Source organism: Phalacrocorax aristotelis, chromosome 3, assembly GCF_949628215.1.
Source record: "Phalacrocorax aristotelis chromosome 3, bGulAri2.1, whole genome shotgun sequence".
In the NCBI taxonomy this organism is placed as follows: domain Eukaryota; kingdom Metazoa; phylum Chordata; class Aves; order Suliformes; family Phalacrocoracidae; genus Phalacrocorax; species Phalacrocorax aristotelis.
This window is the reverse complement of record NC_134278.1, coordinates 93,857,056-93,883,198: the sequence shown is the minus strand read 5'-3', so window position 1 is coordinate 93,883,198 and position 26,143 is coordinate 93,857,056. Positions and strand designations below refer to the sequence as shown.

Genomic DNA, 26,143 nt, shown 5'->3' with positions numbered 1-26,143 from the left:
TCCCTCTGCCAGAATTACCTTTCCCCTAGTTTCACTTAAATTTGGCGACACTACATAGTCCTTCACAGCCATTAACAAAGCAGACTTTCATTCACTTTGGGGCTTTTGTTCTACGACAGAGGTATATGCCACAGTATTGTTAGGGTAAAGTGAGATAAGTGAATCTTTATCAATATCAAAAGGAGGTGATTCTGCCCCTCTGCTCTGCGAGACCCTACCTGGAGTGCTTTGTCCAGCTCTGGAACCCTCAGCACAGGAAAGACATGGACCTGTTGGAGCTGGTCCAGAGGAGGGCCATGAAAACGGCCAGAGGGGTGGAACACCCCTCCTATGAAGAAAGGCTGAGAGACTTGGGGTGGTTTAGCTTGGAGAAGAAAAGGCTCCTGGGAGACCTTACAGCAACCTTTCAATACTTACAGGGGGCTTATAAGAAAGATGTAGACAAACTTTTCAGCAGGGCCTGTAGCAGAAAGACAAGAGGCAATGGTTTTAAACTAATGGAGGGTAGATATAAGGAAATTTTTTTTACTATGAGGGTAGTGAAACACTGGAAGAGGTTGCCCAGAGAGGTGGTAGATGCCCCATCCCTGGAAACATTCATGGTCAGGCTGGGCTGGGCTCTGAGCAAACTGATCTAGTTGAAGATGTCCCTGCTCCCTGCAGGGGGGTTGGACTAGATGACCTTTAAAGGTCCCTTCCAACCCAACCCAACTTCTGCAAGAATATATGTCTGTCTGTTTTTTCACTAATTCCATTCCAAAAAAACACTCCCAAGAAAGAGCTTTCTGTTTCCAGCCCCCTCCTCACTAGTATTTAAAAGATTCCTAGGACAGAGGCTGGCACAGAGCAGCCTACATGAACTATGCTAACCCTCGAGGATTTGACAACGAACTGCAATTTAAATTGCTTAGGTCAGGAAAAGGAGTGCTCAACTGTATTTTTAAATCTGGGCCTTACCATGTCTTACTTTCCCTCTCAACAGTCTTATAAAAAGTGTCTAATAACAATAACCTTAACTACACAGCATTTAAGATAAAGGTGCTAGGCAAAAATGTACACAGAGCAGTGTCTTAAGAGTAAAACCTACAACTCACTGCAGTGGCTGAACATGAATCAAACATGAAGCAAATTATTTAGATGTCACTTTCAATTGCACATGTGAACATTTAATTTCAAGTGCGATACTTACTAGTGGCTGGAGGCAATCTCACAATTACATTAAATACTTAATTCCAAAATGGAAATGAACCATCCAAAACAAAGATGGAGTCTGATTTTATATCCCTTCATAAACTTTAACTGAACTCATATACTGTTCAGAGACTGTCAACTCAGTCCATATCAGCAGTTATTCCCGACAAGTTATGCTTCTGATAGAGCATTTTCTGTTAGTTTTACAAATGGAATCTTGAATTCAAGACTCACTCAGCCTGGTTAAAGATACTTACGGAAACTATTTAATTATTTTAATAGGTTGAATCCTCTCCTCCACAATTCAAAAGGGAATACTGTGCAGATGATAATACAAATAGATTTTTTTTTATGAGAGAAAAGTGGAACAATGGCATACTAATATTGGATGGATTACTTATAATAGGCAAGATTCTGAAGCAGTTTCGTCAAAATCAGTGCATTCATCCCAAATTAGAACTGCCCTTGCTACTTCCTTTATATCCAAACTGCGACTGTCTGCCATTATGTGACATAACCATTTCTTGACTCCCTGTCTAATCCCAGTCTGCAAGCAGAAAAGCATGGACCCATAAGAAATGAGATATAGTGCTGGATTACTCTCAAGTTTCCTAAATGACCACACTCAAAATAGCTTCTTCAACTGCAAAAGAGACCCCTTACATTCTAAATGGAAGTGTATAATGCATATCTGGTATTGAGTTCTGCTGAAAGAGAATGAGAAGATTAAAAACTCCCCTTCTCCCCCAAAGTGACAACTTAAAAAAGGGGCTGCTTTACTAAAATATGTGTTCCTTTTCACAACTCTGCCTCAACCCTCTTAAGATATCTTCTGAGGATATGTTAGCTCTACAGCGCCTTTATTCAAACCTAGGAAGTAGTAAAGAATATAAAGCATTCAGTCTAGACAGCGCATTAATGAGTCAATTAATTTGGATGCAGGATGTATCTAACTGTGGAACTGCAAGAATCTGGACACTGAAAATGTCTGAGAAAGACAAGGTCTATTGCAAGGCCATAAAGAGGAACCTGAGGCCATGTAAGAGAAGTACCATGGGACAGATACAAGATAGTTTTAGATGAACTTCACTAACTAAAAATTAGAACAGCCCATACATGAAATGTTTCCACTGAAAATTTAAGCTCATTTCTACTTCTCACTGCTAGCTGGATTTTCAGAATACTGAAACCAGAAAAAAACCCTCATCTACTACCAAACCTTCTGGCTTCTGTTTGGTTTTGCTAATACAAGGCTGAAGCTTTAGGCGCTACCTGCTTATTCATAGAAGTTTAATAATATCATAAAAAAATGCAAAAGTTCTTGTTATGTGGATTGCTGAACAGAATTAGTTTAGGCATGTCTGAAAACTTTTTGGCAGCAAAAAGATGTCTCTATAATATATTACTGCCATAGGATAGCATGCAAAAGTTTTGGGCAGCTTCCCCAAAACCAGAAACAGATCTATTGCATTATGATAGTACAACAAAACTTCTGGAGCTGGAATATATTATCCTGAAAGATGCATTCATACTGCTACACAGACACAGTGAAGAACTCAAACTAACGGCAAACCTCGAGCATGCTTTCGAAGTACACTTGGCATTAGGATTTCACATTTTTTAAAACTGGCAATTTAGCACAATGCCAGCAGGAAATTGCAGACATAGGATTTTCAGGTTAATCACAATTCAAATCCTGAATAAATCCAGCTACAAACCCAGTCATTAACAGACTAAAAATTTGTTAGTTTAAACAAAGAACCAAAACTGCTGTAAATTATCCTGACAAACATCTGAGAAATTTTATTTTTTCTTCATAACCTCTTATTAAAAACCCAGGACCTTAAGTTAGATGATAATGCTGTTGTAAATGCTACTATCTTTTGAAGGTTGCTTTGACTATTAAAGCTTTAATTCACAGCTTTTTTTTAATAAACAATAATTATTACAAAGCTGGCCTCAGCGTCACCAGATGGATATGGAAAACAGAGATTTCAGTGAGGTTTGAAAGCTAAACACCATTGTCCTGGTTCATTTCCTCAAAACAAAATAAAAACCAGAGGCCAAGTGCCTTCACAAAAGTTACACTGAACAGTAACAAATTAAAACCCAATAAAATAGCCCCCCCTCCCATTAAGTACAATTAAGGCATTTAGTACAATTAACTACAAGTAAGGCATTTAATATTCACTCCCCTTTTTCTGACTAAAGCCAATTAGCCAACTATTCTTCAATGCCTTTGTAAAAGGAAAAAAAGAAAAAAAAGCAAGCTGTTGTATATTTGGAGGTCTTTACATCCTTAATACTGAAACATCAAAACTCTTCATATGTTACTACTGACAATGAAAAGTGGTAGCTCAGTAATTATTTACCTGGAGTGCTCAATTCTTTAAAAATGAAAAAAAAAAAATCATATTTTCACTCTGACTCTTAAATTAGGAATGGCAGAAGAATTGAATAATTTAATCCAAAGAAAACTCACATAGGACTAAAAAAATTTAATATAAGATATAATTAAGGAGCAGGCTTTCAGGAACCGCTGTTTCCAACACAGAACACAAACACAGATTTATACTGAGTACAATTGCTTCCATAAGCAAATCAAAGCCTCTACAGACAAAACGTATTACTCTGAGTATGATTTTTATATTGTCGGTCTAAATGATTCTCCCTTGATTGTAACATTCTAGTTCTATAACCTCTGAAAAACCATCATATTCCTTATTCTGTATTCTAACCTAAGAAGAAACATCACCTAGCAACACAGAAATTAGGTTCTCTTCATTTCTTCCCAAGGACTACTAATGGATTTTCAATACTGTGAGTAGGAAAGCTTAATTTTTATATAGTCTCAGTGTCAAATAAAAGTTCTTTATTCTCACATACACTTGGATACACAACGAATGTTGAGAAAATTGTGCTTGCTGGTTTGGACAATTGGGGTCAAAGATAACTCCTATGGCTGGGAGACAGCCAAATCATTTCAGTATTCATGGCACATCTGTGTGCCTCTTGTTGCCTTCAGGAATGACAGCCCATATACTTCAACCCAATTCTGTGGCTATCAAATTTAGATGGTCTATATCCCACATTTTCCTCACCTACAGGCCAGATAGATACATACTTGTTCCATTAAACATACAGCACTTCCTATCAGTGTTTCTGAACAACTGAAGCTCAAGCATCTGTTCAGAAAGTCTGGACTGGTGGCGTTTCCCCAGTGTGTGTGCCTGCACGTAAGAGCACATAAATGTACTGAGAAGTACGGGAAACAGACCTGCCCTATTGTCTCAGATAAAAGTTGGACTGAAACAGGCACAAGCCACACATTATCTGCAAGTACCAGGTCTACTGAGACGCACTGAAAAAGGAGGTAAGACTTTGCAGAGGAAATTATTTATTTTTTAAACATGATCTGAAAAACCTCAGGCCTTTCCACACCTCTAAATAAGCATGTGAAATTGTTAAGTAAATGGAAACTGAACTGCTTTCCATAGTGAGGAGGGTGGAAAGGGGAAAGGAGGGAGGAAGGAACAGAAGCTAAGCCTGGAATAACAAGATCATTTTATATTACTTCATGACAAACTCACTGAAACATGTCATTGGACAAGAATAAAACCCTGTGTTTGTTTCTCTTAGAGTTGCAGGAGACAGCTATCTGGGTAAGGATCACAGACTGCCTAGGATAACTGCAGTTCCTTCTATTTAAATGAGTTAAACTTGTTTAATAGTTAAGTTGAAGGTACAGATGACCCTACTACCAAGAGCATGTTAATATGTTTAAAAGTATGATGGAAGAGAAGTAAACCTTCACTAAAGAGATAGAAAAGTATAGTCACCTTTCTCAGTCACAACGGACTGTCATTTGGCTGACATTTTACCTGATAATTGTTTCACATAAAATGGTCATATCTGCGTTTTTAATGTTACCACTTCTGAAGCAACTGCACTGCTAGAGGATATGAGTGATTTATACTGTTAGTATCTACTTCATTTGAATTTTAAAGATTTTGGGTTTGACTTCTGTAAAAGAAACTCTTCTTAGAATAACTGTACTTTGAAATATGAAACCTTCAGTCTTCCAAATCTGATGACTACTGTCTCTGCTGAATACATAAAGGAGGTATACTTAAATACTTCCAAGCTGTTACATCTTATTAATTAAGCCAGTAGTTTTAGGTAGTTTGCCTAAATACAACCTGTTTAAAATTTTATTAAGTCAAACAATGATGCGATCACAACAAACATTTTTAATTCACTCATCTTACAAACATCTTTAATTAAGTCATTTAACAAGACAGCTGGCAAAATTCCTGGTAAAACAGACCTCATCTAGACTTTATGAATACGAATGTAAACATAATTAAGGAAACGTCTAACCTACAAAATTTAATCACATTGCAATCACTTGCAGCACTATATTTTAAATTTAAGATAAACAAAATAACAACAGTGATTAGCTCCTTACACATTCTTAGCTTGTGACTGCTTGGGTGCCTAAGAAAAAGTTGTGAATGAATTTTTCCTGCAGCTGGCATCCTTAGAAAACCTTTACCAGGCAGAGCCTCTTGTTCACACTGCAACCTTCTGCAGGTCTTCTGAGACCTCTCTACCCTCAGTTGTTTGAAATCAGTCAATGGTCAAAGTTAACTGGGTAAGACAAACTGACAGCCAGCATGACTGCTTAAACCCCACTTCTTCAGCAAATGTAAAGAAAGCAAATACAGTATTCTGCCTCTCCACTGTTGAGAAAAATAGGATGGCACCACCATTTCTGAAAGCCTAATTTTGCAGAGCTCTTATAAACAGTCAAAAACTGTGACTCTCAAACTGCTGCCATTATGTCCTCCCTAGACTATGTTCTTACTATTCCTTCTCTTCCACTATGGGATAGGATAAGGAACTGCAAAACAAGTGGAATGGCTCCTCAGCCACCTCAGCTCACAGTCCCAAGAGTGAATTTAAACAGCCATCATTTCCCAATTATGTTAAGCATGTGTGTAATTCCTTTCAGGACTGGAGGAAAATACTGCAGCTGGCCAGACAATTAGCAGGACATTATCGACAGCCTTTGTTTAACACAGTATTGCATTTTAGTTATTTCATTTTGAGACAGCACACCTCGAACAGGTGAGCCTGTGGCTCAAAAATTATTTTGAACATAAACACACAATTTATGCTTTCAATAAAGGACTAGGAAACAGAGGGGAAGGTGTTTCCTCCTTCCATCCAATGAAATATATTAGATGGATTCACTGTAACATAAATGAAGCCCTTGCTTGCTATTAAAAGATGATAAACTGACATTGTTCATGCACTTCCGTCAATTGCTGTAGTTGCAACTATAATTTCAGGAGATATGTAACTCGCATAGATACAAACGGTTATAACACATAGATTTTCATGACTGTATCTCTCCAGAGCAAAATTTTCTTTCCTACTTCTGTTTACTACAGATAATAATTTTAATCCAACTCGAGACTTACACGTATTGAAGAAACTGCTTTGTCTCCGTTGCTCAACTGTCACATTCCAGGGGGCAGAGATGGAACACCGTGTCTGGAAAGCCCATGCCAGGCTAGAATACGAACAGCAACTCCCTTTCACTGGCACAGAAGAAAACCCTGAGAATGAAGACAGACAGGTGTTTATATACAGCACATTTTCTTCTTTAAAACAGCATTTCCTGAAAACATACATACCAGAAGAAAAAACTGTACTATTTACTCATACAGCTTACTTTCCAAAGCGAATCAGACTTGAACCTTCTGTCTTGAAGCATAAAGCAAGTTGCAGAAGGGGAAGAAATATTGCAATAGAAAGCGTCACAAGGAAAAGAAGGGTAGAAGGCTTCTAATATTGCTGATGCAGTGAGAATGCACCCTCCAAAAGTAGAAATATTGTTCTAGCAGAAAAACATGCAATAATTTTCCTGGACACAATCAAAAGTGATAAATATATACATCATTAAATACTACATGCTATGAAAACCAAATCTGAAATCAGCCCAATGATCCTGTTCAATATCTTGCTTAATGATCTGGAATGTGGGGCAGAGTGTACCCTCAGCAACTTTGCTGACAATACAAAACAGGGAGGACTGGCTGATACGCCAGAGGGTCGTGCTGCCATCCAGAGGGACCTTGACAGGCTGGAGAAATGGGCTGACAGGAACATTATGAAGTTCAACAAAGTCAAGTGCAAAGTCGTGCACCCAGGGAGGAGCCACATACACCAATACATCCTGGGGGCTGAACGGCTGGATAGCAGCTTGGCAGAAAAGGACCTGGGGGATCCTGGCGGCCACCAAGATGACCATGAGCCAGAAATGTGCCCTTGCAGCAAAAAAGGCCAACAGCATCCTGGGCTGCGTTAGGTGGACTGTTGCCCTCTGTACTGAGCACTGGTGAGACACACCTGGAGCACCGTGTCCAGTTCTGGGCTCCCCAGTACAAGAGGCGTGGACATACTGTAGAATTGGACATTAGGAAAAGGTTCTTCACTCAGAGGGTGGTTGGTCACTTGAACAGGCTCCCCACAGAAATGGTCAGGGCATCAAGCTTGTCAGTGTTCAAGGAGTGTCTGGATGATGCTTTTAGTCATGTGGTTTAGTTTTAGGTAGTCCTGCAAAGAGCAGGGAATTGGACTTGATGATCCTTATGAGTCCCTTCCAACTTCAGATATTGTATGTTTCTATGAGAAAGTCCAGTGAAGGGTTACAAAGATGATTGAGGGAGTGGAGCATTTCTCATAAAAGGAGCGTCTGAGAGAGCTGGGACCATTTAGCGTGGAGAAAAGCATGCTCAGGAGGGATCTTACCTATGTATATAAATATCTGAAGGGAGGGTATAAAGAAGACTGAGCCAGGCTCCTCTCATTGGTGCCCAGTGAGAGGACAAGAGGCAATAGGCGTAAATTTAAAAACAAAAAATCCCATCTGAATATAAGAAAACTTTTTTTTTTTTCCTCTCCGCTGAACATGGTCCTGGGTAATCTATTCTAGTTGACCCTGCTTTGAGCAGGGAAGGTGAACTAGATGATCTCCAGAGGCTTCCAACCTCAACTATTCTGTGATTCTGCAAAGTCGTGAACCTGACTTACTCTGGCACCTTGAAAGGAGAATGTACCTCCAGAAGTACCTTCCTCATGGCCCTCTGGATTTGATATTACAAGCTAGCCAGTTACACATGCTCTTATCTCCAGAACAGATTACTTCAATATAGCAGACATGGTGGTGCATTTCTGCCAGGTAGCTCAGCTAACGTAGACATGTTGCTATTCTATTAGCCAAAGGGAGCATGTTATAACTGCTAAGGCTCAGGTGCTTACCTACAACAATGAAAGCAAGATATACTTTCTTTTATTGACCAGCAGAGGGGTGGTTCTGAAGAATCCAAGTAAGGAATCCATATTTTTCCTACTTACATAATCAATCAATCCAAACAGTGTGCATATTCAACCAACTAAAAAGGGCTATACTGTCCTGAAATCAATTATTCAACATGTTATTTGGAAAATTGTAATAGAATTTTAAAAAATTTAAATTCTACCTCTTCCTAAACTACATCTAAATTCAATCTTTCCAGCTAGATTTTAAAAGCAGAACATAAGCATGATTTTTGTCATGTTCTATTACCATCCAGTATCAACAAAAGAACAATACATCATAGGAGTAACTGAAACATGGTGGGACTCCTCAAATGACTGGGGGATCGCAATGGACAGTTACAAGCTCTTTCATAAGGACAGGCAAGGTAGAAGAGGTGGAGGAGTCGCACTCTACATCAAGGAACACCTTGAATGTATTGAAGTCAACTACGGTGATTGCAACTGCTCTATCGAATGCCACTGGGTTAAAGTCAAAGGGGTCATCTCCAAGCAGGACCTCACAGAGGGCATCTGCTATCGACCTCCTAACCATGTTGATGAAGCCGACGAAGCGATATTTGGGGCACTAAAGCAAGCTTCTGGCCAACAGAACCTGGTCCTGATGGGTGACTTCAACTACCCAGACATCGCTGGAAGAACAATAGGGCAGCTTGCATGTCATCCACCAAGTTCCTGGAATGTATAGAGGACTGTTTCCTGATACAAATGTCAGATGTGCCAGCCAGGAAGGAGGCACTGCTGGACTTGCTATTCACAAACCAAGAAAGCCTGCTCTGTAATATCTTGGTTAGTGATAGCCTTGGCTGCAGTGACCACAATATTGTGGAGTTTGGGATCCTGCTGAGTGTGCTGAAGGTCAGCTCTAAGACAAGGATTCTTGATTTTAGAAGAGCAAACTTCAGCGCACTCAGGGCTCACTTGGGAGGGATTCGATAGGAGGCTTCCATGGAATACAAAGGAGCTAGTGAGAGCTGGGAATTCTTCAAGAACTCTCTATTGGAAGCACAAAGCCAATTTATCCCCTACAAAGGAAAAGGAAGTAAGCGGAGCAAGAGGCCCCCATGGCTCAACCATGACTTCCTGGGTCTACTCAAATCCAAAAGGGAAGCACACCAGAAATGGAGAAGTGGAGGATTATCCGCTGAGAACTACAAGGGCATAGCCAGAGAGTGCAGAAATGCAGTCAGAAAAGCAAAAGCCCAAATTGAATTGAAACTGGCTGTAGACATAAAAAATAACAAGAAAGGGTTCTTCAGACATGTCAACCACAAGCAGAAAAAGAAGGAAAACGTAGGCCCACTGTTAAACAGAAAAGGACAATCAATCACCAATGATGCAGAAAAGGCAGAGGTCCTCAACACCTTCTTCACCTCAGTCTTTACCAGCACTGTAGGGTCCCAGGCTTTGGGAACAAAATTGCTGATTGACCCAAACACCAACCCGCTATCAGTGAAGGAAGAGTTAGTATATGAATTACTACACGAGCTTGACCCCCACATGGGCCCTGATGACATTCACCTGAGGGTGTTGAGAGCGCTTGCTGACATCATCGCAAGGCCGCTCTCCATAATCTTTGAGAAGTCACGGAGAACGGGGGATGTCCCGGAGGACTGGAGGAAGGCAAATGTTACCCCGACCTGCAAGAAGGGCTCAAGGGAGGATCCAGGTAACTATAGGCTCATTAGCCTTACTTCAAACCCTGGGAAAGTTACTGAACGAATCCTCCTCACGGCCATCACAAGTCAATTGAAGCACGTGATTGGGAAAAGCCAGTCTGGCTCCACTAAAGGCAGATCATGCTTGACAAACCTGGTGGCCTTCTACGACAAAGTGACTTGCCTGGTTGACATGGGGCAGGTGGTGGACATTGTTTACCTGGACTTCTCCAAAGCCTTTGATACGGTCCCCCACAGTCTCCTCCTGGAGAAATTGATGTGTTACGGTCTAGACAAGTGGTCTGTGCAGTGGGTGGGGAACTGGCTGATGGGCCGCACCCAAAGGGTGGTGGTAAATAGCTCTTTCTCAAACTGGCAACCTGTCACTAGTGGGGTCCCCCAGGGATCGATACTGGGCCCAATCTTATTCAATATCTTCATAAGTGATCTGGATAACGGCATCAAGTGTAGCCTGATGAAGTTTGCAGATGACACCAAGTTGAGTGGGGAAGTAGACACTCCAGAAGGGAGAGCTGCTCTGCAGGGAGATCTGGATAGGCTGGAAGAGTGGGCCAGCAAGAACCTTATGAAGTTCAACAAGGAAAAGTATAAGATCATGCACCTGGGAAAACATAATCTGGGAACGCAGCACAGACTGGGATCCACCTGGCTGGAGAGCAGCTCTCTGGAAAGGGACCTGGGGGTCCTGGTGGAGAGGAAGCTCAACATGAGCGAACAGTGTGCTGCTGCGGCCCAGAAGGCCAACATGATGCTGGGTTGCATCAAAAAGGGCATTGCCAGCAGAGATAAAGAAGTCATTATCCCACTCTACCCAGCGCTTGTCAGGCCACACCTGGAGCACTGTGTACAGTTCTGGTCCCCTCTATACAAAAAGGATGTGGACAGGCTGGAAGGGGTCCAGAGAAAGGCCACCAAGATGATCAGAGGACTGGGGAGTCTGCCATACGAGGATAGGCTGGGAGAACTGGGTTTGTTCAGCCTTGAGAAAAGGAGGCTTAGAGGGAATCTCATCACCATGTACCAGTACTTAAGGGGTAGTTACAAAGAAGATGGAGACTCCCTTTTTACACAGAGTCACATGGAGAGGACAAGGGGGAATGGACACAAGCTGCTCTTGGGGAGATTCTGACTGGACACGAGAGGGAAATTTTTCACACTGAGGACAGTCAACCATTGGAATAATCTCCCCAGGGAAGTGGCTGACTCAACCACGTTGGATACTTTCAAGAGTCGTCTGGACAGAGTGCTGGGCCATCTTGTCTAGACTGTCCTCTTGCTAGGAAGGTTGGACTAGATGATCTCTGAGGTCCCTTCCAACCTGTGATTCTGTGAATATATTTTTTGAAGTCAGCTCTTTCTAGGCAAATAACAATCAGTTCAGTTAACTGGGGTAACATAGCAGGAAGTTCTAAAAAGTTCCTTCGAAAGTAGCCTTAAAAGGTGAATTTATTGTCATTTACTTCTACGAAAAGTTAAAGTTGACAATAAAACTCCATTATGAAAATTTTGTGAAAAACTATTAATTTTCACAAAATAAAAAGCAGCCTAGAGAAAAAAAAAAAGGCAGCAAAAAATAGGAATAGAAGATTCTTAACTCTCTAGTTAAATTCACAGAGAATGCAGAACATATCAGTTAGTCATAGTATGAGACACATAGAATATGCTAGTCACTACCCAAACACTTCCTTTTACTTCAAACTGCTACTGAACTAGCAGCCTCTCCTAATACGAACTACATAGTGTTAATAACTCTATAAACACTCAAGTTTTGAGTTGTTTTGTTTTTAATATGCATTTAATGACAAACTGTTAATCTAAAAGATTAAATTAACAGCTCATCTGAGAATAATTGTCACTAAAATTATGTGAGGTATTTATCTTTTGGAATGGCATGCAATTAAAGAATTTATTTTTTAAAAAAATAACATCATGTATCTACAACTAATTTAAAATTGCACTGTGTGGCAGTATTTATAATTTCCCTTGTTGCACCCTTTAACTGCCTACAGCTGGAAACTGCCTCAAAATAACTTGCAAAATCTAATTCCATCTTCTTCATGCACTTACGTATTTTTTCATACCTCAAACATGACTTGAAGTGGCACACTTCATATACTTCCTGTTGCCCTATAAATGATCTTTTCACATACATAAGCCCATCTACTGATAATTTCCTTGAATAAGCTTCTTTTAATACAAAGACATAACAACTCCTAGGTCTTAATACTTTTTTGAGAAAAATGAGAAAAGAAAATCTGGACATTTATGTACAGATGCACTGGTTCAGGCTAGTGCCCTAAGCAGCTCAGTATTCTGCCTCCACCAAGCACTACAAACAGCTGCCTGCAGAAGAGTAAAAAGTGAGCAAATATGTACAATACTGTCCTCTGCAGTTTCTCAGTCTCTGACTATTTTCAGTAGGGGTGATATCCTCAGAACCATGTAAACATCTTGCATCCACAACATTCCTTGGTAAGGAGTTCCACACACCTACTACTGACCACATAATGAACGAGGTGCTTTTTAGTATTCTTATTTTCAGCCTGCCTTTTATTAGCTCCATGGCATAGTTATCAGGTCAGAAGAGAAAGTCAATTCCTATCCACTCCACATGTGATCTAGCAGACTTCTCATACTTCTCCAGGAAGCCTTTTCAAGACTGAGGAGTTCCAGCCTACTCAGCTATCGCTATAGTAATCATGGTGACCCTCCTCCCCTTTGAACCAGTCTTCTCCAGTTGTGATTTAGTCTTTTGGATATGAAGGGATTTAGAACTTCATCACCTTATATTTATCTACATTGCAATTAATTCACCATTTTATTGCCCATTCACTCATGTCCAGTCAGCATTTCTTTTCTACTTTAAATAACTTGATACCATCACCAAAATTAACTATCTTGCTGCTGAACCCCTTTTCCAGTGAGCTTATGAACATGCAAACTAGTACAGCTGTTTATGGAATTCCACTGGTGATCTCCATCTGACAAAAGAGCTCCAACACTCATCCCTACCTTTCAGTGAATTATTTAAACATACCACGACCTCCTCTCATATGCCGCATCTGCTGAACTTCTTAAAAGTCTGTGGTGAGGAACTCTGCTAAAAGCTATTTGGAAACCATGCATGTAGTGCATTAACTGGATCACCGTTATCCTACTGACTCTCTCAGACAAACCAGCAAACACACCCAAGCTCCAACAGATTTGTAAGGTTGAGTTTTCCATTACTAAAGGCATGCATAATATTTTTATCAAGCTTTTTTTAAAAGATTGGTGCCATTTTTACCACCTTCCACCCTTCAGGTACCAAATCAATTTCAAAGGGGAGGTTACACACTCTTATTAGTAATTCATCTTTTTCATCCTGGAGTTCTCTTAGAATTCTTTTGTGAATAGTTTCTGATTCTGCTAACGATCATCCTGCAGATTTGTCCCATAACCTCTTTCACAGTTATTTTAATTTCAGAAATATCCGCTAACTCTTACCACCATCACCACCAAGGGGTACCATACGGAAATCTCTTGTTTCTTTTTCCAGTGAATAATGATGCAAAGAATCAATTTAGCTTTTCTGCCTTGCCATCGCTGAGCACCCCTCTTATATCCTGTTTGTTAAACTGGCTCTACAGACATTCACTTTGAGTTATCTACTGAAGCAACATTTTATTAGCTAAAATGAGATAAATAACTGGTCAAGATTCAGAACATCAGGAACACCACTAACTGTCTGGGCCAGGCTCAAACGTACATCAAAACATTACAGTGAGAAAGTCATTGCTTTGTTTGAATTGGTCCTCTGGACTTCTAGCATGGGAGGTGATGGTTTCTTTCCCAGTTCTGTAATACAAAAGCATATTCTAAATTCTCTTCCTATGAAACAATACATTCATTTGGAAAACAAAACATAAGAGAGTATTAGACAGTTTACTTCATTAACAAAAATATTTGCAATGCAATTTTGTTTTGGTTGTTAGTTTCAGAAGATGGTAACCTTTTTTTTTTTTGCTAATGAAAGTAGGAGTAAAACAATGATGGAAATCTGAAAAAAGTCTATAAAGAGGCAATAAAACCAGGACAAAATGACAAGAGTAAGAAGAATCAAGAGGCAGTGGAATCAGATTAATAACTGCTGCAGAAATAAAATTCTGACAGAAGGGCTGGGGCACAGAAGAGGAAAAAAGTCAAATGTAAGACAAAGAAGCAGCCAAATAAACACTGGTGTGATAGAAAAAGGTCAGATGATCTTCAACTGATCTCAAGATGTCTGGCAATCCAACATTATTTTAAAAAGGTACTATAATGAATTGTAATAGTCAGATATTGTAAAAGTTGTTAAAGCCCAGGGTGAGACTTCACTGAAACCAGTGACAAACCTCCTATTTTCTTTAAGGATTCAATCTCTTTGAAAGTGAGAGCAATTTATACTTTTAATACTGGCAGTGAGAGAATACCAGTTCTGAGCTGGCAATCAAAATTATATCTCTAGGAAAGCCTAGGGCTGTGTTGGCCATATTCTGGACACTGGGAGATGAGACTGTTTTGGTCTCTGTATTGCAGCAGGGCAAAAGAGGGAGGAGTAAGACACAGCAAAAAAAACCTCCCAAACCCACATGATTCCTGAAGTCTGAAACACCAAGTGCTGGTATTTAATAAAGTATACCCACACACTCCTCTACACATACTGCTACCAAGGGAACAGACACTTTGAAAGGAGAGCAAAGAATAAAATATTTATAGAATATAAACAGTTTTGAAATGTCACATCTCAGTAAAACAGCATTTTGACATGTAAGTACTGTACAGTTAATGCATCACATCCTCCATTCCCTACGCATGCTCCAAACATCCCTGATGGGACTTTTATTTAAAATTTAAAATGTCTCTTACAATAAGCTATTCAAAACTGAAAAGTTTGTAAAAGCAAGGCAGGTCATGAATGCTGGACTGATGTCTTGCCACCAGCAAAAGACATGTCAACAAAGCAGAAAAAAACCCCATGCTTACTATATTTAAGTCATGCTCTGCACTAACATTAACTCCCCAGTGATACTTACTTCCCTGCTACAAATGTTACAATTAAAACCCTGCACTGACTATTAAGTGTTGCCCTTTGCTAGCTAAATACAAAATTATATAGAAGTATAAATATAGATATATCCATAAAACCATTTCATTCTTCTCACAAGCTGCAACAGAAGAGTGAATCTCAAGACAGGTGGAAAAGTAAACCTAATGGGTTAACAGTCTAATTTCTGCAAACTTTAAATTCCTAATAGATTTCTTTCTAACACTCACCCTCGTTCATATACAAGTCTACTACTTTAATATACCTGTTTCATTATAACTTTCCTAACCTTTATTTCAGCTACATACAGGTTTAACATGCCACTTTTAGGAGATTTATGCACAGGGTGCAGCATCTGTCACCACCTACAATGCCCAAAATTGACATGCATTGCCATTTGTTTGCTGTATCACCTAACATTCTGAAAGATAGTAAGCATCCGGGACATCCACATATTTACCTTACTAGCGAATGCAGTGTTCAGCAAGCCTGAGTGCTAATTTTTTTTTTAAACAATTGGCAACAATGTAATAATCCCCTCTACTCCTATAATTATTTTCCACAGGAATTAAATACTGAAAACTGTTCTTACTCAAGTTCCATAGCTGAGAGAAAGAAACACTGCATGAAGTTGGTTTCACCAGTAAGAACTGCACTGCAAAAAAAAACCTTTTAAAAAGAGCCATCAAGATGCTTATTGTGTGGTTATAATTAGACCTTTGGAAAAATTGCTCAAGTATAGTTCCAGATATACCTATGGGAGGCTCTAAGCTGAAATAATCACAGCATTCTCAAAAGGCTTATGTACAAGGAAACAGAGATGTTCTGATTAAATTCCAGATTGCAGTTCTGCAGATATCAAGCACTATTAACTTAGCCTCTAATGGGCCGTGAAGGGGTTTTTTTTTGCCTGGTTTCTCTGTTTGACATTTTGCTTGCTGCTTTTTATTCAAATGAAACTGTTATGCACAGAAATAACGCACTCTATACAAACAATCACAACAGAGACAACACTTCAAAATCATTACTATTTTTGTCACATCATCTCATAAGTGGTCAAGAAAGGCCCATGTAGTAATTAAATCTTTGCGCTGATACAAACTGCTTTTACAAAAAATCCTCCAGCTACCCTGGAAAATTTTAGATGCAAAGAACTTAATTTCTCAAGCTAAAACCATGCATTTAAAAATCACTGCACATGGAAAGGTTCACTATCTTCCTGGGCTAAACACAGAACACAAAGGTAAGCAAATGAGAAGGAGCTAGAGGGTCACACCTGAAAAGGCACAGATTATTTTAATAAATTATTTAGGAGCAGTTGCAGTCTTTTACTTTTCCTGGCCTAACTGCACAAAATTTTTTTCTTTAGGATATACTCTGTGACTAGACAGTAAAAATGTTTCCCTCCTCCAAGGGAACACCACCGGCCTGCTTTCAAACCTTCCCAAATGCTCAGTTTGGCTACAGAACTTCATTATAGACTGCCCTGAGGAAGAAGAGAGACCAGAAATTCATTAACTGCTTAAATTTTTTTTTTAGGAGTGGAGGCAAGGAAGTTTTTAGAGGACTGTAGAAGCTAGAAAAAGCTAGAGAACTTTATTTTGCCTTTCATGGTGGAGGAGAAAGAAGGGACATCCTCTGATGAAAGCAAAAAACATGCCCAGCTTCCAGGTGTTCTAATACTAACCTCGAATACACTTTTACCAATGTAATCTGGCCTTTCTTCCCACCTCGGTCACCAGCTTTCCCTGAGAACACACAGGCATTAATTTAGTTCATCCTGACTTTTGCCTAGAACTTAAGTGCACACAAGCTACCTGGGCTGTATAAGGGATTCTGAGACAGGTTCACCAACATTTTTTAGATGCATAGCTGATGGCATACGATGACTCCAACGACAGAAATCACTTTGGAGATAAAGTGAAAACAAAAGGAGACAGAAAGACATAGCATGTATCCCAAAGCTGTCTCCAGCACTGCAGATTTCCCCCTGTAAGAAGTTCCCACAGTACACGTGTACTTTTCATCAGGACCCTTTTAGACTCCTCACTGGGTACATGCAGGCTAGCTGAATCCAAAATGCTTATCATTAGGGGATGCCAACAATCCAGAGGAAAGCAAAGAGATGAAGAGAATTTTTTCCTGCTCCTACCAGTTGCTACCCAGGAGAACCTACCAAAGGGATTCACAGCTGCAAGGTCATAAGGACAACAGCATGAGAAAAAGGGGAAAATATTGTCCCAAAGGCTCTGCAACAGTGCCAGGGCAGCTTGGGTGAAAGGGGACAGAACTGCTGAAAGGCAGGCAGGAAAGTTGCAAATGAAGGGTACTTAGCAATACAAAGGTTAAAGTGCCCCTGGCACTGCAGTAACTACACCTACACAGCCTTAAGTTTGTGTCAAAACCTCAGTAGTATTCACTGTTTATACAGTATACTGCTTAAACAGTATACACTGTGTAATGAAAAGACTTAAATTTTCTCTAACGAGAAGGACGCAGGTCAAAAAAAATCTATATAAAAATTAACTATATATTTAGAAAATGCCACCCAGCAAAAGTTTTCAGTTATACAGTATCATTTCTCCTTCACCAAAAGACAATTTTCTAGCCATAGCTTTTGAAGGAAAAATGCAAAGCCAACTCTGACCCTTCATGGAAAAGATATACATGCTCGCCTTTCCTCCTCAGTATACTTAAATGTATTATTTTTTCCAGTAGAGGTTAGAGTTTTGAAAAGTGACTGCAGAGGATTAAAATCCAGAAAGACGTGGCTACTGAGGAATTCAGCAAGTCTAGAAAACAAATTTAGATTCCTATCAATTAAAAATATCCAGGAAGACATAAGAGGAGAAGGGCAGAAAGAATGGGAAGAAAACAATACTTGAACTACAAAGCAAACCACCTCACTCCATTATCCTAAGGCCTACATTACCGCCCAAATTACTCTGATGGGATGAGTGATATAGGTTTGCAAAGGCACAGCTGGCCTGCCCCAAACCCGGCGAGGATGAGTGAGATCTGCATGCCTAAAGGCCATTTATGAAGTACATGTTTACTGCATGTGGAGAAACAAACATGGAAATTCATAAGTAGTGACAGCAGCAACCCTGCCCACTAATGACAATGCAAGTGTAAAGCTAGTTATTTCACAAGGTATTAATCATAATTCCTGCCCTGGAGAAGAATAACACATGCAAGAGCAACTAGGTTCATGCTACCTAGCAAAATACAGGCTTTAAAAAAATATTTGTTTGGAAAGTCCCATTGACATTGTTTAAATATGAAACAGAATTCTCATCTAGCTCTTGTAGGACCCAGAGCGATTGAACAGACAAGGGAATATATGCGACTGTGGTGTGTTCTGATCCACGCACATACAGAGCAGCTCTTGCTTCTCCAAGGGTTGTTTTCGAGTTAATTACTTGCCATTTATTATTGTGCCACAGTAGCCATTGCTGAGTCTCACAGATGGAGCTGAGTCCAACAAACAGCAAAGCACTTTTTCCACACTGGAATTAATACAGTGGAGGGAAAAATCAGTGCAAGGGCTTATAAAATACAGCGCGCGTGTGTACAGACACCCACGTATGACGGCGACCAGCCGCCTCCGGCGCACAGACGCGCCCTCTCTCGCGTCCCCGGCAGCCCCGCCGCTATGACCCCAGAGCGGGCCGGCAGCTGGCCGCAAGGGGAACAGATTGCTCTCGCCACAGGGAGCTCTCACCGGCGCGAAGGCGGCCGGGACGCAGCACGCCCGCCCTCCCTGCACACACATGCAGGGCACCGCCTCCCGTGGGGACTGCCCGTGATACAAAAATTCGCGGATACTATCTTTCAAAGTCCGAACCTCCCCGTAAGAGGAAGCGGAGTATCCAGAAAGTTCCCGAAATAAAACTCAATAGTAACAAAGTCACTATTAAGCAGGCATCCTTTATTACAGAGCTGGGCAGCACTGGGGATTGATCCACCACGAGTGCTCCAGTGATTCAGTAAACTTCTAAAGATTATATACTATAAAGTCATACATATTAATGAGATTCACGAGGATTCATTAACATATGTAAAAGCTCAAGCTGCATACATAGTTGTCCTTTTAGTGGTCTTTGGGAGTCCTCCAGTGGTCTCTGATGGTCTTCCTCACCTGTCCGCTGGCTGAACTTTGGGTTTCCTTTGCCCATATATAGTCATTGAATGAGCTCCTCGGTCCTTTAGCCTTGGACTGTCACAAGGGGTTGATTTAAACTAGTTCCTCGAGTGCTTATCTCGGCACTGATGTCCTGAGTCTCTGTTATCAATGAATTTACGAGCTTATTCACTATCTTTTTAATCCTGTCTGGCACCAAGTTGCATTCTTCAAAACCCTGAAACTATCTTTGCAAGGGAGGAAACCACAAGAGAACAAGGATGCTTACAATAAGGACTAAGTCAAGGACTGTCAGGGGTTTAGTTCTTTCATTCCCCCCTTTTCTTTAAGCTTTGTAAATTCCTTTACAAAGGTTCTAAATTTTCATATTTCATTATCTTAGGTAAAGCCCAAACTCTTATTGCCAATTTCTTTAGCTTATACCACAAACAGTAATTGACGACACTTAGTATAATAACAAATGCTAACAATATCAAAAGCGGGTGAACTAAAATATTCAAAGTTTTCTCTGCAGAGGGTGAGTACCCTGAAAAGATATCCCACCAATGGTGGGCAGTATCAGATTCAATTTGACTCGACAGTCCGACAAGCTTGTCTCCAGTTATTATTGTTTTAATAATAGATTCAGCTAATGTTTTGTTTCGTTTTCCTAAATGTTCTTGAAGTTTCTGTGATTGATTCAAGATTTCATTTAATTTCTTCAGAGATAAACTTGCATGACTTAAATTTAAGCTCTCATAATGCCAAAACATTGCTACTTGTTCTTCTGTATATGCAAAAAATGAATAGGTTTGTCCATGCCAAGTTAAATGGGTTATGTTCTTGAGACATCCTATGAATGGGGTAGTTAAATTGTATTGTTCAACTACTGATCGATTGTTAGTTACTAAGCACACATATCTGGCATTAACTTCTACAAACATTTAGAACACATTAGGAGACAAGATCGTCCATTTACAATTGTTAACAGAGTGTTCTAATAAGCAGGGTTCATATACTCGAGATTGTTGTCCACACAAGATTCCATCAGAGGTGGTTTCACAAAGATCTAAATCGTATGTTTTGTTATTGTTCCCAATATACTTCCCTTGGAATTCTGGTAACCAATATTCTGGGTTCCCTTGATTCAAAAAGAGGGTTGGCAGAATTAAATATTTACACATTACTTAGGGGTCAGTTATATTATAGTATACTAATTTTCCTGCACACCATCTATCATAACACTGCACAAATTGTGAATAGGCTTTTATCCAGTGTCTAGGTAAAACCCATTGTCCAAATAATTTTCTCCACATAAACTCATTATTACTCATCAAGTAGGACTGCACCTTATTCTTTTGTTCTAATTGCCACATGACTTGTAGAGTACAGACAGTCCAGTCCACAAATTTTGTCAAATTTTTAAGTGATTGTATCTGGGTAATTATACTCTTATTAAAGAGATATAAGGACTCTTTATCATATTCTAAATTCTGTATCTGAGGATTAAAGGTGGTTGGCATCCATTCAGCCTAAATCTTGATTGCTTGAGCTACATCGAATCCTGCGGTTCCAACTTTACTCCTTAAAGTTTCCAAATCTACTGAATTTAGTAGTCCTAACCCAGTTCCTGCATCTCCGAGTAAAGTATCATACCAAGCTCGTTTTACTTTGCAGGGAGGGGTGGCTGGAAAAGATATGTTAAAGAACAACATATGCTTTTGCCTTATCTTTGCCACATTCTTACAAGTGGATGGTAATCTAATTAATTGGTCCTGATTCACTGCAGGTCGTGGATTCAACAATGTTAAGGAGACTGCCACCCCAGCAGTTCTATTAATGCTTCCATTTGTACACATTAGTGTATCCCAGTTACCAGTTTTCCAAGTATGTGTCTCCTTTATGGGGGTGTTATTTTGAAGAAAGCACTTCTTCAGCTGCAGTGGAGGCCCTATCCCTTTGATTACACAACATTTTAAGGCAACATTCGTTATCACAGTGACATTTGTCAAATTTGAACATAATACAAAGGTCATTCCATGCCATCCCGTCAATTTATCACTCCTAGTATAGGGTTCCCACAAAGAGCAGTTTTCAGCAAACTGAACTAACGTATTGGTGTTATTTCCCCAAATCCACCAGAGACTATCAACAGATTTGCTTCTTTTCTTCAGGGGCCAACTGGGAGTAAATGTACTTATTAATTCAAGACAACAACATAGCAATATTAATGTTAGTTTCGGGTCAGCCTTATAGACGTGGGTCCTACGGGTTGGGACTTCCATGGTCCTTCAGGTGCCTTTTTAATTCTGGAATAGTGGATCCAAGCAGCGTGCTTCTCAAGCTTGACCGCAGTGTAAGTCGTAGGCAGAACTTGAAAAGGGCCGCTCCACTTCTCTTCGAGAGGATCGCCTGGGTGGGATCTTGTCCTTGATATATAGTCTGAAAGGGTCTCCCATATAGAATTTCAAAAGGACTCAGTTTTTCCTTAGTTCTTGGCTTGACTCGGAGCCTTAGTAACGCAATAGGGAGGGCTTGATCCCACCTTAAATTCATCTCCTGGCAGATTTTGCTCAATTGTGTCTTTATTAAATGATTCATCTTTTCTACTTGCCCACTTGCTTGCGGGCGATAAGTTGTGTGTAATTTCCAATTAATTTCTAAAAATTTACTAACTTGTTGAACTACTTGTGCCACAAAGTGTGGTCCCCTATCAGAGGAGATCACTTCTGGCACGCCGAATCTGGGAACAATTTCTCTCAATAAGGCTTTTGTTACTTCTCGGGCTTTATTTGTTCTGCAGGGGAAAGCTTCAGGCCATCCGGAAAAGCTATCAGTTAATACTAATAGATATCTGTACCCCCCTTTTCTAGGGAGTTCCGTGAAGTCTATCTGCCAGTTCTGGCCTGGAACATTCCCTTTACCAATACTTCCAAATTTCACCCGATTCTCTACCTTTGGGTTATTCTTTAAGCATATTTCGCATCTATCAACTATAGTTTTTATAGTTTGAAACAAATTTCTAGCTATCATCTGCTTGGTGAGGGAATTGTACAAAGCTTCAGTTCCCCAATGAGTTTTATCATGTTCTGTTTTTATTAATTTCCATAATATTCTGAAGGGAACTACTATTTTGTTATCTTTTAACATTGCCCATCCTGTCGGGCCAATTTCAGCCTTTAAATCAGTAATTAACTTCTGATCCTTTTTATCATATTCAACTATCTCAGGTAGTGGCAAAGATTTTTCAGGAATTATGCCTCATACCTCACCTTGTTCCGCAGCTTGCCTTGCCTCATGATCAGCTAATTTATTTCCCACTTCCCTGTCAGTGTTACCTTTCTGATGTCCTTTGCAGTGCATAATTGCTACTGCCGACGGAAGTTGTACAGCATCTAGAAGTCGCAAAATTATATCAGCATGTTTTATGTCTTTCCCTTGAGCGGTTAAAAGTCCTCGCTCTTTCCAAATTGCCCCATGGGCATGAACTACACCAAAGGCATATTTTGAGTCTGTCCAGATATTTACTCGCAAACCTTCAGCAAGCTCTAATGCTCTTACTAAAGCGATTATTTCGGCCCGTTGTGCAGATGTGCCCTTAGGGAGTGACTTTGCTTCCACTACTTGGACTGTGGTGGTCACCGCATATCCTGCCATTCGAACTCCATTCCTTACAAAACTGCTCCCATCAATATACCAAGTGTGGTCAGCCTCCTCCAGCGGCTCCTCCTTCAAGTCGGGCCTACTCGCATACACAGTCTCAATGGTTTCTATGCAGTCATGCACGACAGTCTCCATTTCCTGTTTATCAGTTAAAAAGGAAGCAGGATTGATAATAGTGGATGTGACAATTTCTGTATCATCCTGTTCCATCAAAACTGATTGATATTTCAAGAATCTTGATGGCGAGAGCCAGTGTCCCCCTTTTTGTTCTAAAACGGAGGTTACAGTGTGGGAAGTGTGCACAATCATCTTCTGTCCCAATGTGAATTTTCGGGCTTCTTGGATAATCAAGACCACGGCAGCTACTGCCCGAAGGCATCCTGGCCATCCTTTGCTTACTTCATCCAATTGTTTGGAGAAGTATGCAACAGCTCGTTTATAAGGACCCAATTTCTGGGCCAAAATTCCCAAAGCCACTCCTTGTCTTTCATACGAGAACAGCCAAAAGGGCTTAGTTACATCGGGCAGGCCCAAAGCTGGAGCCCTCATTAGTTCCAATTTCAGTTCTTTGAATGCCCGCCTGGCTTCCATCTGTCCATATTAATTGTGTCAAGCTATTTTTCAACAGTTCATACAAAGGTTTAACCAGAAGTCCATAATTATAGATCCATAATCGGCACCAACCTGTCATTCCCAGAAAGGTTCGAAGTTCTTTTACCGTGGTTGGTTCTGGAGTCCTGCAAATGGCTTCTTTCCAGTCATTCCCGAGCTGTCTCTGTCCCTTAGAAATCACGAATCCCAAGTATATTACTTCTTTCTTCAAGATCTGGGCTTTCTGTAATGAGACTCGGTAGCCACTTAGTCCAAGAAAGTTTAGCAAACTCACAGTCCATTCTTTACATTCTTCATCCTTTTCTGTGGCTATCAAAATATCATCTACATACTGTAAAAGAGTACCATTTCCTGGAGGTCTTTCCCAGGCCTCTAATTCTTTAGCTAATTGATTTCCAAAGATCGTGGGGCTGTTTTTAAATCCTTGAGGTAACACTGTCCAGGTTAGTTGGGTTTTTCGTCCCGAGTCAGGGTTTTCCCATTCAAAGGCAAATAAATTGCGGCTTTCAGGGGCCAAGGTGAGGCAAAAGAATGCATCTTTCAGATCTAATACTGTGAACCATTCATAAGTTTCTTTTAAATTAGTTAGTAAGGTGTATGGGTTTGCCACTACCGGATATAGATCTTCAACTATCTTATTTATTGCCCGCAGGTCTTGTACCAATCGATATGTTTTGCCATCAGGCTTTTTGATAGGCAAAATAGGAGTGTTATACTCTGAAGAGCATTCAATCAATAATCCAAATCTTATGAATTCCTCTATAATACTTTTCACTCCTCACCTGTCCTCTAATTTCAGGGGATATTGCCTTACTTTGACAGGCTGTGCCCCCACTTTGAGTTTAACAACAACCAATTCTGCATTTTTGGCCTTTCCAGGGATTCCTGATGCCCATACTCCTGGATATACCTGGTCTTTTATTTCCTGTATAATTTCCTGTCCCCTAACCTGTGGTTCAGTGAGGGTCAAACTTAAAATTTCAATGTGGTTTTCTTCTGGTATTTTAAATTCAATTTCCCCTTCATTAAATTTTATTTCAGCATTCAATTGTTCTAATAAGTCTCTTCCCAAAAGTGGTCTAGGAGCTTCAGGCAGGTAGAGAAATTTGTGAATCCCTACACTTTTCCCAATTTTGAATTTCAAGGGTTTCAAAAAGAAAGCTTTCTCGACCTGTCCGGTTGCTCCCACAATATTAACATTTTCTTTACTTATGGGCAGTAACTCCTGATTTAATACTGAAAATGTGGCACCTGTATCTACTAGAAATTCTACAGGTTTTTCTTCTTTCCCTAGCTGTATTTTTACCAAGGGTTCCGCTAGGGAAGATTCCCCTGGTCTCCATCAACTTTCTTCCGTGCTGGCAACTGTCACTGGTTTGCTCAATCTTGGGCAATCCTTCTTCCAATGCCCCATTTGCTTACAATAAGAGCATTGATCTCTCAAGAGGGGTTGATTTCTTCTGGGTGGGGCACTTACACCACTTCTTACAACTCCTCTCCCCTCATTAGTGTTGTTTATCTGACCCCCTGTGGTGCGCAAGGCAGCCACTGTAGCATTAGCAATTGTTCTGCCCATCATTCTCTCCTTCTGACTGTCTCTGTTCCGATACACTTGCCAAGCAGTCTCCAGCAATTTTTCTAAATCTCTTGCATCTGTTCCTTGCACTTTCTGTAACTTTCTCCTGATATCATCCGCCGACTGTCCCAAAAACAGGAATATCAACTGACCCTTTCCCTCCTGGGAGGTAGGGTCTAAAGGAGTATATTTCTGCATTCCTTCTTTTAACCGATTCAAAAAATCAGTAGGAGATTCCTTTTTATCTTGTTTTATTTCGTACAATTTAGACCAATTTACTGGTTTTGGGACAGCATTTCTTATTCCATAAGCAATCCATTCCCTGTACCTCACTAATAATTCCCTGGCTCCTGTTTGGTTGGGGTCCCAGCCAGGATTGGTAACTGGAACATGATTATCCACCGTTCCTGGCAGGGTTCCAGCCAAAACCAGAGCCTGTACCTGGGCTCTGGCTGCTCTCACAACCATCTGCTTCTCCGACTCACTAAACACCACATCCAACATTGCATCCACATCCTCCCAATCAGGGTCCTGAGTTTTCACAATCAATTCAAATCCTTTAGCAACCTTTTCAGGATCGTCCCGATAATTCCCTGCAGTAATTCGCCAGCCGTCCAAGTCTGCTAAAGTAAAAGGCACTTTGATTCTAACAGGTCCTCCCACTCCCATCGCCTGCCTTAGAGGGGCCTATATAATAGGTCCCATTTTACTCCGAGTTCTGGCAGTGATGGGAGAAAATCCGATATCAGTTTCTTCCCTGACTCCTGCCTCCGATTCTTTAACCCCGACTGCACCAGCATCTCCTTCCCTATCACCTTCTTTCTCTGGCAGAGGCAAATAATCCTCCA

At 40.4% G+C, this 26,143-nt stretch overlaps 1 protein-coding gene across 1 annotated transcript in view; it reads right to left on the bottom strand.

Moving 5' to 3' along the window:
- LOC142055080 (small ribosomal subunit protein uS5m-like) overlaps positions 1 to 26,143 on the bottom strand; it is a 305,459-nt gene that overhangs the window by 277,490 nt on the left and 1,826 nt on the right. Inside the window, exon 2 of the mRNA XM_075088532.1 lies at positions 6,678 to 6,815. Coding sequence (XP_074944633.1) covers positions 6,678 to 6,815 — 138 coding nt within the window. The remainder of the gene's footprint in view (positions 1 to 6,677; positions 6,816 to 26,143) is intronic.